Genomic DNA, 14108 nt, shown 5'->3' on the forward strand with positions numbered 1-14108 from the left:
ATGATAAGATCTGGGTTTCTATGAATAAGAACCTAATTTTACTAATTCACCTTTATGTAATAAAGGGGGGAAATTAATAGAAATATGTAGCATGAAGTTTGTTCCATTTACATAACTTCTATTGATGTGTTCTTAAATTACTTCAATGAAAACTACAATTCATTATCTCCATAGGATGTTCTACCAAATACTCTTGTTAGTCTTAATGCATGAAAGTAAATTGGGTGAATGTAATGGTACTGACATCTAAAACTGTGTGCTTGCATCGTCACGCACAGCTTGAGTGAGCAGCTCTGTTGCTGTGATTTTGTAAAAAGTTACTTATGGAGTAGATAGATGTGGTAGTACAGGGTTGGGGTTAGGCAGTGTGTGCCCAGCCCTCACACAGCAGCTCCCACCCTCTGGTCCTGCCTGGACTTTGGAAAGGTTAAGGCAGTGCTCCCTACGGCTGCTGGAGGCCTCTGTGCTACAGGTGAGGAGTTTCTTCATGTTTGGTTTGTGAGTTTCTGAATTACGGAATTAATGAGTAATTTTTTTAAATTAAAACTGCAGGCTATCTGTAAGCAGTCTGTGGGGAAATGTGCATGGGAACTTAAAGAAAATACTGCAATGTCTAAAGGCAGTCCTAAAAATACATGTTTAAAAAACCACAGCCCAACATTTTTCTCGTGAACGGAGATGAGGATCAACCTCTTAGAGCAAAAAATGTGGGGAAAAGGATGCACTCTTATTATACAAAGGCAGCTGGAAACAGGAAGTTGAGAAACTCATAAAGATTATAAAAATGGGCAGTTTGGATGTTTTAAAGGATATAACTATAAACCCTGGGGCTTTTTTCTCTCTAGAGAATAAAAGTCTCTGTATTAACAAGAAAGTCCGATCTCCATTACACTAAAAAATACTGATTTGTGTCTTCTTTCAGTACATTTTCTGTCCATAAAACGCAGGAACTGTGGGTGTTTAGCAGCTTTGAAAAGAGAGCCTTTGCCTATCACTGGAGGATGCACTCCATCAGAGTTCATTTATTATTAATTATTGATCTATGATCTCCATGACACTTTAAAAATACTGATTATTGTCTTCTTTCAGTACATTTTCTGTCCAGTAAAACCCAGGAATTGTGGGTGTTCAGCAGCTTTGAAAAGAGAGCCTTTGCCTATCACTGGAGGATGCACTCCATCAGAGTTCATTTATTATTAATTATTGATCTAATAAGTGTTTTGGTGTTATTTTACTAAGCTTAATATTTTTGCTGGTTTTCTGTCTGTGGAAAGGGGCTCCTAGATTATAGTTAGGGCTGGTGCTCACAGGTAACCCGAGAAAGTTCAGGTATTGGAGTGTCAGTGCTCACTCCACGGCAGGTACTGCAGGGGTCGGTAACGGCGATGTGGTGACCCGTGCTGTGTGCGGCCAGGTGGGCCTGGGATGGAGGCCAGTGCCGAGTGCACGGCTGGGTTTCGCTCAGGGGTTGGCAGGGGGCCAGCTTCAGGATTGCAGTTTCAAAACTTCGGGAAGCACGGGGTTGGAGCTGTAGGTGCCATCGGCACCTGCCCGGAGCGGAGCGCCCGCCTCAGCCCCTGGCGGGGCTCCGCGACCACCGCGGGCTGCGCACACCGGGCCCCGCCCGGCCCTTCCCGGCCGGCCCGCGGCCTTTGCCCGCGGCCGGGGAGCACCCGGAGTGCCGGCGGGGCAGCCTGCGGGCCGCAGCGGCCTCGCCAGCGCCGGCCGGGTCTGCCCTGCCAGAGCCCTGCTCCCCCTTCGGGCCGGGTGCCTCGGCCCCGGGGCCGCGGAGCAGCGGCGGCCGCTGTGGCCGGGGCTGAGGGGCTCGCAGCTCTGGAGCCGGCTGGGAGCTGCCCGCCGAGCAGCACACGTGCACGGGTGGAATGCTTAAACTGCTGATCCGTGGCTAGCTGTGCAAAGAAGAGTTGCAATGATCTGTACTTCTTGCTAGTAGGACTTGTCTAACTTTATTTGTTCCGACTTCCTTCAATTAACTGGTCCGGTAAAGTAGGCAGTCTGAGGAGCTTAGCTTAAGGTGGCTGCCCTGGAGAGCAAGAAATTGCAGTTGTCCTGAGCAAGAACTCTGCTAGAACTGCTGTGCTTCGGTTACGTGTTTGTTCTGGGCTCCATTTGAGATACTGAGATACTGAGCACTCCTGCTCAGTCTTAACTACGATTTCTTTCAAGTGCATTTTCTTCAGTATTAAAGAAGAAAGAGTTATTATAAAACCATGCAAACAAATAGCCTTCGAGTCAAAGGGAAAAGATGTCTATAAATGGAAGAACACATGTTTAAATAGCTGCCTGCACAGATGATAAACAGCCTTCTGAAGTGAAACTAACTTCCCGTGGATTTGGGTGTTTTGTTCTGAATGGGGAGCAGATGAGAAGAAAATGTTTGCGTCATGTTTTGCATCTGCAAAACAAAATTATTAACATTTGTTTTACAGTGGATGCCTCTGAGATTTTTCCCTCTCTGTCCTAAATTGTAACTCTATGGATTAATAACAGGGCAAGTATTATAAAAAATTATAAAGAATTCAAGGTACACAGACATGAGGGATGTCAAGATAGCACATAAAGGTGCAGAATGAGTTACTCAGCTACATCTAGTGTAGTGGAGAATTTTTGAAGCTGACATTGACAGATTTTCTTGAAAATATGAGGTTTCAGGTGTAATTTTGAAATTCCGGTCTATAAGTAACATAAATGAGTAAATAAATGAAAAAGCTGTAATTCTTGCCTGATTACTCGAGGAATTAAGTATTATAATTTTTGCCTTGAAAACTAACACAGGCACTTTAATAAATATAAATACTGCTTCCTGTAATTGTTACTGGTGCCTTTCCTTATCTCCTAGCTTCCCAGTTAATGAAAGATGGCAGCAGCTGGAGCAGTGTTTCCCTGCTCCTGCCTCCGTTCTGGTGTGTGGTTGCTGAAACCAGGAATGCAGAAGATGAGCTCCTTCAGCTTACACACAGCAGCCAGGTGTGCTGCCAAGGATTATTATGAAGTACTTGTGTTGGGTGGAGGCGCTGGTGGAATCTCCATGAGTGCTCGGATGAAGAGGAAAGTGGGGGCAGAAAATGTGGCTGTTGTTGAGCCAAGCAAGGTGAGTGTCCCTCTGCTGTAAAGCACTGCAAAGAATAAGCATTTTACTCGTGACCAGATGGGTCTGATTCTCATCCCTCTCCAGCCCCACATGTTTTTAACTGTGGAAAGTAAGCCAACTAACCATCTTTCAAAAGGTTTTATATGACACTTTCTTCTCTGTGAGATTTGTGCATCCCTGCAGATTTGTAATGGAAAAATCTTGGTTATTTATACAGCTTCTTTTATTAAGAATAACACAATGTTTAGAGTACATAGTTTCCATTTAGAGTGAGGTGCCTTTAAGTCCCTTTAAACAGTTTTGAAATGTCCATTTGAACTTTTATTTCAGACTCATTACTATCAGCCCCTGTGGACCCTGGTTGGTGCTGGTGCAAAGCAGCTGACAGATTCTGCACGTCCAATGGGAAGTGTAATGCCTGCAGGTGTTGAGTGGATCAAATCTCAAGTTACAGCATTGGATCCAGATAAGAACTGTGTCTGGCTGGAGAATGATATCAGGGTAATAATGTAAAAAAAATAAAAAAAAGAAAAAAAGAAAAAAGTTTATTTTTGTCATGAATTCTGTCCTCTTCCTGCAGATTCCCTTAGAACTATTGAGCAAGGCCACCAGCATCTAGGAGGCTGGGAAATTCCAGTTAGTCTTATGTACTTGATCTTAAAATCTTTTTCTAATAAAAATTGTGGTAGATAACTAGGTTAGAATAACATCAACTTAAAATACTATTATCATAAGCCCTGTGTATGGTGAACTGAACGGAAAAGAGAATATTTTGCTCGAGATACCTGGGTCTGTGTATAAGAGGGGCTGTGTGTGTAACTCATAATGCAGTTAGCATTTAAACTAGACTTCTTACAGCTTAATTTAGGCTACTGATGCTCCCTATATCTCCTTCCTTGTGACTCTTGCTGTCAGGTAACTGAAATTTACTTCGAGGTAATGCTTTGGTTTGTTTGTCTAAAATACTCTTTGTTCCTTATACAACAGGTAACTTACAAGTATCTGATAATTGCTCTTGGAATTAGTCTGCATTACGAAAAGGTATTTGTTTTACAGTAATCATATATTTACTAATTTTAATAGTATCACGTACATTCATAAAAGTAAATGGCATTTCAGAACTGTTTATACTGCAAGGTATTGAACACTATGAATTAAAGAGCTAGAAGACAGATCAATGACTTTACTTCTTCCACAGATCTCTCTGTAATAACCCAAATTACCCTTGGGAAAGCCTTTTATGACAACTTTGTTGCATCTCTGTGGCAATCAGCAGATGGGGCAGCAAGTTAAATCTAGAGTTTTAAGGCAGCCTATAATGAGATAATAAAGGTGTGCTGCCTGGAGTCTGAGGCATCTGTAATGTAAATGGAGTGAGGAACACAGAGCAGTCAGTAAAATCTGACCTGCAGAATTAATTTGTGCTACCCTCACCTTTCTTAAAGGATGCACTTCAAAAGGAGCCAGCTGAGTTACCAGGCCTGTGTTTAAATAGGCCCTGGGGCCCTGCCCTTGTGAAACGTTTCCTGTGCACTTCACACAGTGGTACTCTGAGGAAAATGTTGGTGCAAGAATGACCACAGTGATGCGTAGGAGGAGGAAAACACAAAAAGCAAGATGTCTGAGCAATTTGACTCTTGTGGTTTTACCCTGACCTGAATATGATGTAGTACCTGACAATATATTTAAGTATCTCTTTGAAAAGCTTTCAGGATATATGTCAAGCAAGAGCTGGTCTCAGTTAGCTACAGTCACAAATAAGCTCTGGTGATTAGGTCAGTGGAATGAGAAGTTGCAGCATGTTCAGTGAACCCTCTCTCAGTCTTCATATCTATTGATATCTATTTATCAGTACCAGCTGATAAAAGTAAATTCAGTGTTCACTAGTAGAAGCCATGTAACACAGTTAATCACACTCTGTAATGAAAAATAGTAACTATAAAACAGAAGTGGACACTTGAAACAGCAGGATGGTTTCTCTTCACCAGCAGTGTATTCTGGTGCAGACTGGACTGTCCCAAACACAGGGCAGTGCCTGTAACGTGACTCCATATTCTCACAGAATTTCTGCAAGCCATTGTTTATAAATGGGTACCCCATGGCAAATACAGGTATCTGCAACTGACTACAGAAAATTTATAAGGTGAATTAAACTTTTTTTTTTTTACATGATTTTTACTTGTGATGATGTTTATATATTCTTACTCTGAATTTCAGTCTACAAAAACTTGGGACTGGGTCTGCACTGAAGACTTATGCTGAGATGTTGCAGAGCAGTTTTACTAAATGTACATCTATAAAATCATATACTAAATTCTAAAGGAAATAACTGTTTTATTGCTAGGCCTATTTTTAAAAATACTAAGTAGCAAGCAAGTATTGACTTTCTTATTGATAGAAACTTATGTAGTTATTTCTCAGTCTGTATTTAATACTTGTCAATGATGACAAAACTTTTGCCATCTGTACTTGAAACCTTAATTTCTCTTTTCCTAGATCAAAGGCTTGCCTGAAGGTTTTAATCACCCTAAAATAGGTTCCAATTATTCAGCCCAGACAGTAGAGAAAACATGGAGAGCTTTACAAGATTTTAAGGAAGGAAATGCTATCTTCACTTTTCCAAATACTCCAGTGAAGTGTGCAGGGGCTCCTCAGAAGATTATGTATTTATCAGACGCATACTTGAGAAAAGTAAGTCTTTTACCCTCTCTGCCAGTACTTTTTCTCACAGTGGGAAGGAAGGTTTGTTCTAAGGGTTTCATATTATATTTAAAACAAATATAAACCACATGAGAGTGCTGTGACTCAGGATTATTGAAGTGACTGACTTGCTTTTTCATTTTTAATGTATAAGGAATGCAGGTAAATGGATTTTACATAAATATTTAGCATATATTTAATACCAGAGAAGCTTGTAGAATTCAGAAATTCAGTTCAGAATTTCATACTGAAAGAATGGCTTGACCTGCTTCTGGTAAGCTGCAGATACAACTGTTCTCAGCCTAATTTATACATGGTGTACCATGTAAATTATACATGGTTCACCAAAATAATGCTGGCTGGAATTACATCATTCTTGTAACTTTAAGTACCTGTTGTCATTTGTCTACTAGTCTGAAAAGTGGCTATGCTTGCTCCTGGGGGTGCATTGTCTCAGCATCAGGAGGAGTCTTAGCCAGGCTTAGTGGAAGCAAAAGACAACTTCAGGTGGAAGCGTCAGGCTTCATATGTGTTTAAGTTTCATGAGCTACCAGCTGGGTGAGTACCTGAATTATGCACAGAACTGAAGATTTCAGAAAGCTTTTTAACACAAAACTCTTTCAAGAATTTAACCTGCATACAGCAGTTCCTCAGTGCTTTGCAGCCACCTCTTCTCATGAGTTGTGTGAGGTTCCTCATGCTGAAAGGGTCTACCTTCTAACATGCTGTGAAATATTAATTAAACATTCATTAATAATTGAACTGCATGAATACTTCTATCAGCTCTTTAGTAGTGCAGCACAGTTCTTTTGTCTCTTCTTGTCACAGTTTCTTAATAGAAAAGGCTAATTGGATCTCCTCCTGCAGACAGGAAAACGTTCCAAAGCAAACATCATGTTCAACACCTCACTTGATGTGATTTTTGGTGTTAAGAAATATGCTGATGCATTGCTTGAAGTAGTAAAGGACAGGAATCTTACTGTTAACTACAAGCGCAACCTCGTAGAAGTTCGAGCAGACAAGCAAGAAGCTGTGTTTGCAGACTTGGACAGACCTGGAGTGACTGAAGTTCATCAGGTCAGGAGCTTTCAGACCCCTCATTTGGTTCTATTTTCCTTGTGTACTGCAAACTTCTGCATTGTTATAACACAGTCTGCTTTGTTGTGCATTACTGTTCCCCCTGAGAGTACTATCTCTAACGTTAGCAGAATATTAAAAATTTTGAAACCAAGGTGGAAAGAAGAAAAAATGTCTCATAAATAATGCATGGAGTCCTGTATGCCATGGGAACGTGTCAGGTGTGTATTGAGGAAGGCAAATTGCTTCCAAATGGAATTGCTTGATAAGGGTCATGTTAATTAAAGGATGCACTTGAAATTTGAGAGCAGATTTTCATTCTGTATACTTGTGTTTAAAAAACCAAAAGACACAAATCCAAGAAACCCTCTCTCCACACTATGCTTATTGCCTTATACCAACAGATAGAGTTTGCTCTGATGAACTAACCATTGGGTGCCTTTTCTTTCTGTTCAGTATGAAATGCTTCATGTCACACCCCCAATGGGGCCACCTGCTGTACTCATCAACAGTCCTGTCTCAGATGCAGCCGGCTGGGTGGATTTAGATAAGGAGACTCTACAGCATAAAAAGTATCCTAATGTCTTTGGTATTGGAGACTGCACCAACCTTCCAACATCAAAAACTGCTGCAGCTGTAGGTAAAGTTGCATGTGTATGTTTGTGTGTGCAAATGACAAGAGTGGAGTCACAGTAAGGTTTTTGTTTAGTTTGCTGCTCCTGAGGTTGTGACTTTAATTTTGAGCTTTCAAAAAGACCAGAGTCTCCTGGACCAACTAGCTACCTACAGACCATGTTGATGCCACTAACCCAACAGTTCTGCTGTTCCAGATGCCTCACAGATGAACTAATTCTATTTTTTGTGTTTTGTGAGAATACCTCATTCATTATGTGACATTCTTGTCAAAGGTTCATTCAGTAATGAACCTTTCTGCTTTATCTTAGCTCCTCATGCATGTGTCACCTAACTGCTAAGTCACTATCAAAAAATCACATGTTCTGGCCTTGTAGCCACAGGTTCCACAATTAAAACACTTTAAGTGTATGGTCTCACAACTGATAAAAGGCAAATAAGAGTAGAAAAAAAACGGGCTATACTGTATGTTATTGATGTAATGAAAGGGTGGGGTACTTAACTTCAGTAAATGGGTCTACACTTACAGCACTCAAAATGAAACAACTTCAGTGTGCCAGAATGTTAGTGTTTGATAAGACTGAGCAAGTATAATTTATCATAGGAGAATGGAGATAGGCTAAAAATACCAGCTCAAGTTTCATTAAGCTTTAGAAGTTCAAAAAAGTGAGGCCAAAGCATTAGTCCTTTTTTTAATCTGGGACAGTAAACTTACATGTAAGTTCAATTGCAGCTGAATTGTCCAACAAAATGCCTGGCTACTACTGTTTGCTTTAGTAATGACAATAATTGTTGGCTGAAATAGTCTTAGTACATTTCTATTTCTTTCTCATTTAGCTGCTCAGTCTGGAGTCCTTGATAAAACTATTTCTCTGGTAATGAAGAACGAGTTGCCAGTTAAAAAGGTACTTACAGTTCTTGTCTTAGGGAGAAATTCTCCTGAACGTTTTCACCCTTCTTATGCAGGAAGTCTTGCAAGCAGCCGAGTGTGAACCAGAAGGCAGAAAAGGCTTTGCCTCTGCAGTTGTGGTGCTAAATGGTTACTTGCTGTATGTCAGAGTAGTAATGGAATTGCAGTTCATGATACTGCCATTGAAAGTATTACCTCTGATGCCCTGACTTCTGAGTTGAGAGAAGATTAGAGGCTGATTAGTCAGGGTTTTCATCAGTGCAAGTGATTTACTCACACTGTTAAGGTAGTAACTGCTCCAGAAAAACTCTTGCCAACTTGCTTCTCCTGTGTACGACATGATCCAGTTCATGATACTGCCATTGAAAGTACTACCTCTTTGATGCCCTGACTTCTGAGTTGAGAGAAGATTAGAGGCTGATTAGTCAGGGTTTTCATCAGTGCAAGTGATTTACTCACACTGTTAAGGTAATACCTGCTCCAGAAAAACTCTTGCCAACTTGCTTCTCCTGTGTACGACATGATCTTTTAAGGTTAAACTGAAGCTTCTGTACTATAGCTAAGCCTAAATTATGTTCAAATTTGTCCTTAAGCCTTTACTCTTATTTTACACATGGCTTACACATGGCTTACACATGGCTTCCTTGGGGCACTAACCTGAATATCCTGCAATTCTCTGGAAATTCTCACTAAAGATCCTGTTGGCTTGTTGAAGTAAACACCAGCTCTCATCCAGATCTGCTGGTCAGCAGGTCCACTGGTTAGAACCAACTACTACTGACATTATGCCCTGTTGTTCTAGGTTAGGTCTCATTTATGCAATGTTAGGCAGATCTACATTTGAAATAGTGGCTTAGTATTATGGTTAATAAATCAGAACTGGCACAGCAGCCTTCCAACTTCAGTGATATTTACACTGGAAATGCAGAAACCTCCTAGAAAGTTATTTTGAAATGTGACTGTTAACCATGGCTTGTAAAACCTCAGCCTTTAGGCTTTGGTCAGAATAATGAGAAGTGGGTATTTTTCATTGCAGTATGATGGATACACTTCCTGCCCACTAGTAACAGGCTATAACAAGGTGATCCTGGCAGAGTTTGACTACAATGCTCAGCCTTTGGAGACCTTTCCTATTGACCAGAGTAAGGAGAGAGTAACCATGTACCACATGAAAGCTGATATGATGCCTCTGCTCTATTGGAATGCACTACTTAAGTAAGTATTGAAGAAAAACAATCAGGTACAGACACCTGTTCTGGTTTAGTTCCGTGCTAGAAGCAAAGTGCATCCTCAGTTGTGATCAGAACACTCTGATGCTCATTTCTTCACAGTACAGAATCTTATAAGAAAAAAAAACTTTCCCCAAGCCCTACTTTGATAGTGTGTGAAAGAACTTTCTGTTTCCAGGGGATACTGGGGAGGACCAGCTCCTGTCAGGAAGCTGTTGCTAGAAGCAAAGTACATCCTCAGTTGTGATCAGAACAACACTGATGCTCATTTCTTCACAGTACAGAATCTTATAAGAAAAAAAAAACTTTCCCCAAGCCCTACTTTGATAGTGTGTGAAAGAACTTTCTGTTTCCAGGGGATACTGGGGAGGACCAGCTCCTGTCAGGAAGCTGATGCATCTGGGCTTGAAGTAACTGCTGGTTCTCAGCATTGGATAAAACCTTCCAAAGAAGTGGACTGGTTTCACACTGGATCAATACATATCTTCCCTCTTGGAATACCTGGCAGTTTGTTTTTCTTAATCAAGCTTTGGTCACTAATTCACTTTTCCTCCTACTATGGATTAAAGCCTTCTTAGTGCTCTTTCCATGATCTTTTATGTTAATTGAGGCCTTAAAGTACTTTTGTATTTACACAGGAATCTGACCTTGCCTTACCCTACAGATTACTACAGGAATTGCTAGAACAATCAATACTTTGGAAGCTATTGTCTATGTAAAATTTTCTTCCTGAAACTAAACTGATTTGTTTGCACCAAAGATCAATGCATGCACTGGATGTAACAGTGATTCAATGCTAGTAAAATTGCCTGAAAGTCTCCGGTTCTTTGATTTTTGAAGAACATCAATCCTAATTTCTAAGCATACCTGCTGCCTAATTCTTAGAGGAATGCATGCAGAGTTTTGAAAGCAAAGAATTCGAAGCAGTGTGTGTGGATATGGATACACACACTCTCCTAGGATAGTTGCTGAGCCACTTCACATCAGTTCCACTATGTTTTAACCTGTGACACTAAGAACATCATGAAAAGAGTCACCTGAGAACATACTAGACTGAAGCACAATTTAGGATCACAGACAAGGGGGAAGTGCTTTTTAATTATGGCCATATAGAACTTAAGTTTTCAAGGGAAAGGTTGAACAAAGTTGAATTTGGGAGTTGAGTCTTCACAGAAGCTGGAACTTTAGAGGCAGTCAGGTAGACAGCGTGGAGCAAACAGGAATCATCTTCACTCACAAGAATCAGCAGCAGCTTATTTCTAAACAGAAAGATAGATGTGAACATATTTTGAGTTACAGCTTCGTACTTTTCCAACACAGGTTTTAAAAAGTTTACCTTTGAATTGCAACATAACCTAGGCATATACCTGGGTGTTAAGCAGTTCTTCAATCTTATTCTGGATCTGTCCATACACATCATTAAACAGCTCCTCCTTTGATTTTGTCCCATCCAAATGCACTTAAAAGTAAAATAAGAGAACTCTAGTAAGTCTCTATAAGCTTGCCAGATCCTCATTTAAAAAGCATGCACCCAGCTGGTATCAGAGAAATATACTCCCTCCACCTGCTTCACCTCCTCTCATGGATCTAACCAATATGTACTGCACAGGTTTGAAAAGCAATCTCATAAAGTGCTTTTGTCATTGAAGACTTACCCACATCAACTCCAAGTTCTTCCATTATCTTCCTGTGCTTGATGTACATAGGCCAGACGTGGCCATCAAACAATCCAGGTGGATCTGGCACAGTGTAATTCCTTGAACTGTAAATGAAGGCATTGGTACTCACAAGTAACAGTTCAGGGGAATGACAGATCCTTCACTGGGTTTCTCTACACATTAGCCTAAGCCCACTGACTCCAGTTTGGTTCTGAGCTTATCAGAAGTTAGTAGTTAGCAAGAGCTGCAAGCATCAAGTTATGCAAATAAATTGATGTGCAGGTCCAAAGTGTTTAAGGAGTTCCCAAGACAGACTGATCTAAATACTGATGAGTAAACTCTTAAAAGCTTTAGCAGAACCTTGGGTAAATTAGCTGACTGCTTATTCCTCTTGAAATCGAATTCAAGTTTTCATTTGCAGTAAGAACAGTGTATGTGTGCAACAACACAGCCAAATGTAAAACCTCAGATAGTTTGAGACCTGGGAACTGTGTATGTAATTGGAAAACCAGAATGAGAGAAAGCCTAATGAACGGTGTGTGCAGAAACTGAGCATTACATACACGAGTTGTTTTTGGTCAGTTTGGTGAAGGAAGTTACAATCCAACTCAGTAGCTACATTTGCCTTTATCCCTTCTCATCTAAAAGCTTCAGAGAAACAAAGTCTTGAATGGGTAATGTTAAAGTCTTTTAAAGTCTTGGAAAAAATACTTGAATGAGTAAGATGTTATTGGGCTAGCAAAGAAGTCAGACAAACTTACCTTCTTCTCCTTTTACACTCTTCGTATGGAATGGAAAGAAAGTACCGATGGTGGAACACATCAATCAGTGGCCTGAAAGAGACACCTGCTTGGTTACACTTCCACTAATTAGTAGCAAAACCCAGAAAAGTAAAACTATATCCATTTCCTGTACTTAGAGCCACCTTTAGATTTGTGACACCTAAACTTGGCCGTAGTCAATGCCAGCAGCTAACTCTTGGTTTAGAACACGTATTTTTATTCCCTTGGAGGTTTGCCTGTTACATAAAATACTGTAAAAATCAAAATGTATGAAGGCACAATTGATTACCTGTAGGTGTAAAGTAGGAAGCCTTCAACAATAAGAATGTGGATTGTTTCATCTCCTCCCTCCTTATCTTCCAAGATCTGGGCATCCATTGTGTTGTTGATTCCATGAGAACGTTCAAACTTGACTGGGTTTTTTATCCAAGCATTTATGGTACTCATCATAGCTTCCATATCTAATGCACTAATCACTAAGACAAAACAGACAACTATCACTAAGCAGTAATTAAGTATCATCTAGTGATAGTCAGTACAAAACAGTGCACATAAAGAATCAATATACTCTTTAAGTTTTTGAGTTAAGCTTTGAAAACACTAACAAAGGCTTACCATCATACTGTTTAAAACCATCTTCAACTTCTATTTCATCTTGGGGCTGAAACAGTAACAACAACAAAAAAAACAAACCTGCTTAGTCAGAACAACTACTGAGAAGCTCAACACCCATTTCTAAGCAAGACTCAAGATCCAAACCCTGAAGCTACAAAGGGGAATCTTAACCCTCCACCAGGTTCCTTTGCATGCAGATAAAACGAGCAGTACGATAAAGCCGCCCGCTCCTCTATCGTCCCCCGGGCAGGAGCGGGGCGCTCCGCGGGGAGCCGCGGTAGCGCCGGCTTATCCGGCCCCGCACGGCAGCGCGGGCAGGGCGGCGCAGCGCGGGCAGCGCGCCAGCAGCGCGGGCGGAAGCCCGCGGGGGTCACCCCGCGCCCTCCCGCGGCCTGCCGGGCCCGGCGGGCCCGCTCACCTTGAAGAAGTCATCCTGGTGCACCACGCTGCAGTTGGGCAGGGCCCGCATCAGCCGGCGGGTCAGGGTGGTCTTGCCGCCGTTGGTGACCCTGCGGCGAGAGCGCGGCCGTCGGGAAGCGCCACGTGGGGCCGCTCCACCCCCCACCCCACTGCGGCACCGGGAGGGGCCGGCACCAGAGACCCGCGCCCGTCCCGCAGCCCGGGCCGCTTTCCCCGCCTGGCCCCGGCTCTCACCCGCCGATGCCGATGATGATGTTCATGGCGCGTCCCGCGGCCGCCCGGCCCGACTCCTACTGCCTGTTTCTGAGGGGCGGGGGGACCCGGTGTCTCCGGTACCGGCCGTCTACGTGCCTGAGCCGGGACCCGGGCAGAGGGGAGGAAGGGGTCGGAGAAAGAGGAGAAGGTGGAGAGGGGAGAAGCCAAACGTCAACTGCTGGGCAGCGCCATGGTCGCTCAGAGCAGCAGCAGGGCCGGTCCGCGCCGCGCCGCGCGCTCCGCAAAGGGGGGCGGCTCCCGCGCGCGCGTGCCTTCCCCTCGCGCTCCGCCGCGCCCATTGGGCGGCCGCCTCCGCCGGGCAGCCAATAGGAAGCGGCGTGACGCGAACGGCTCGCGGCGATTGGCTGGGGTGCGCTCACTCACGCCCGGCCGTGTTACAGCGCGACCGCTTGGGGGCGCTCGACGGCTTCCGCGCCGGGCAAGGGCGGAGGCGGGAACGGTGGGGGCGCGGCGCCCCCTGCTGGCTCTGGCGCACAAAGCACGCCCCTCCCGCGAGGGCGGAGCTGCGGCAGTGCCGGGCGCTCGGGCCCGCCGGAGGTACACCGGCCCGGTTCTGCAGTGAGGAGCTGCTCTGGGGCCGAGAGCGGCCGTGGCTCCCCGTGAGGCGCGCGAGGCTCCTGAGGGAGCGGCGGGGCGGGAGGGCCGCGAGCGGGGCCGCGGGGCGCCCCCTGGCGGTGTCCGGGCGCGGCCGGTGTG

At 43.4% G+C, this 14108-nt stretch overlaps 2 protein-coding genes across 2 annotated transcripts; one reads left to right on the top strand and one right to left on the bottom strand.

Moving 5' to 3' along the window:
- The first annotated feature begins 228 nt into the window (after positions 1–228).
- SQOR (sulfide quinone oxidoreductase) lies at positions 229–10479 on the top strand. Its single transcript, XM_039722966.1, has 10 exons — positions 229–472; positions 2861–3112; positions 3443–3613; positions 4100–4153; positions 5609–5803; positions 6680–6889; positions 7346–7529; positions 8360–8427; positions 9469–9647; positions 10018–10479. The coding sequence occupies exons 2-10, from the start codon at positions 2879–2881 to the stop codon at positions 10073–10075; spliced, it is 1353 nt and encodes a 450-aa protein (XP_039578900.1). The 5' UTR covers positions 229–472; positions 2861–2878; the 3' UTR covers positions 10076–10479.
- A 246-nt stretch (positions 10480–10725) lies between these two features.
- Positions 10726–13656, bottom strand: LOC120508904 (nicotinamide riboside kinase 2-like). Its single transcript, XM_039722967.1, has 8 exons — positions 13371–13656; positions 13135–13225; positions 12717–12762; positions 12391–12577; positions 12081–12152; positions 11317–11423; positions 11029–11120; positions 10726–10920 (listed from the first exon to the last, which is right to left on the bottom strand). Exons 1-8 carry the CDS (start codon positions 13394–13396, stop codon positions 10915–10917), a joined length of 627 nt encoding a protein of 208 aa, XP_039578901.1. The 5' UTR covers positions 13397–13656; the 3' UTR covers positions 10726–10914.
- Positions 13657–14108: the final 452 nt, after the last annotated feature.

Source organism: Passer montanus, unplaced genomic scaffold (assembly GCF_014805655.1).
Source record: "Passer montanus isolate IOZ18808 unplaced genomic scaffold, ASM1480565v1 scaffold5, whole genome shotgun sequence".
In the NCBI taxonomy this organism is placed as follows: Eukaryota; Metazoa; Chordata; class Aves; order Passeriformes; family Passeridae; genus Passer; species Passer montanus.

What these genes read in the sequence shown, in the direction of transcription:
- SQOR (XM_039722966.1), top strand. Translation starts at nt 2,879, where the DNA reads ATGGCAGCAGCTGGAGCAGTGTTTCCCTGCTCCTGCCTCCGTTCTGGT. An exon ending in TTAGTCTGCATTACGAAAAG is followed by an intron (nt 4,154 to 5,608) that starts GTATTTGTTTTA and finishes CTCTTTTCCTAG; the next exon opens with ATCAAAGGCTTGCCTGAAGG. An exon ending in AAAAACTGCTGCAGCTGTAG is followed by an intron (nt 7,530 to 8,359) that starts GTAAAGTTGCAT and finishes TTTCTCATTTAG; the next exon opens with CTGCTCAGTCTGGAGTCCTT.
- LOC120508904 (XM_039722967.1), bottom strand. Translation starts at nt 13,396, where the DNA reads ATGAACATCATCATCGGCATCGGCGG. An exon ending in ACCAGGATGACTTCTTCAAG is followed by an intron (nt 12,763 to 13,134) that starts GTGAGCGGGCCC and finishes TTACTGTTTCAG; the next exon opens with CCCCAAGATGAAATAGAAGT. An exon ending in AGAACTTGGAGTTGATGTGG is followed by an intron (nt 11,121 to 11,316) that starts GTAAGTCTTCAA and finishes TTTACTTTTAAG; the next exon opens with TGCATTTGGATGGGACAAAA.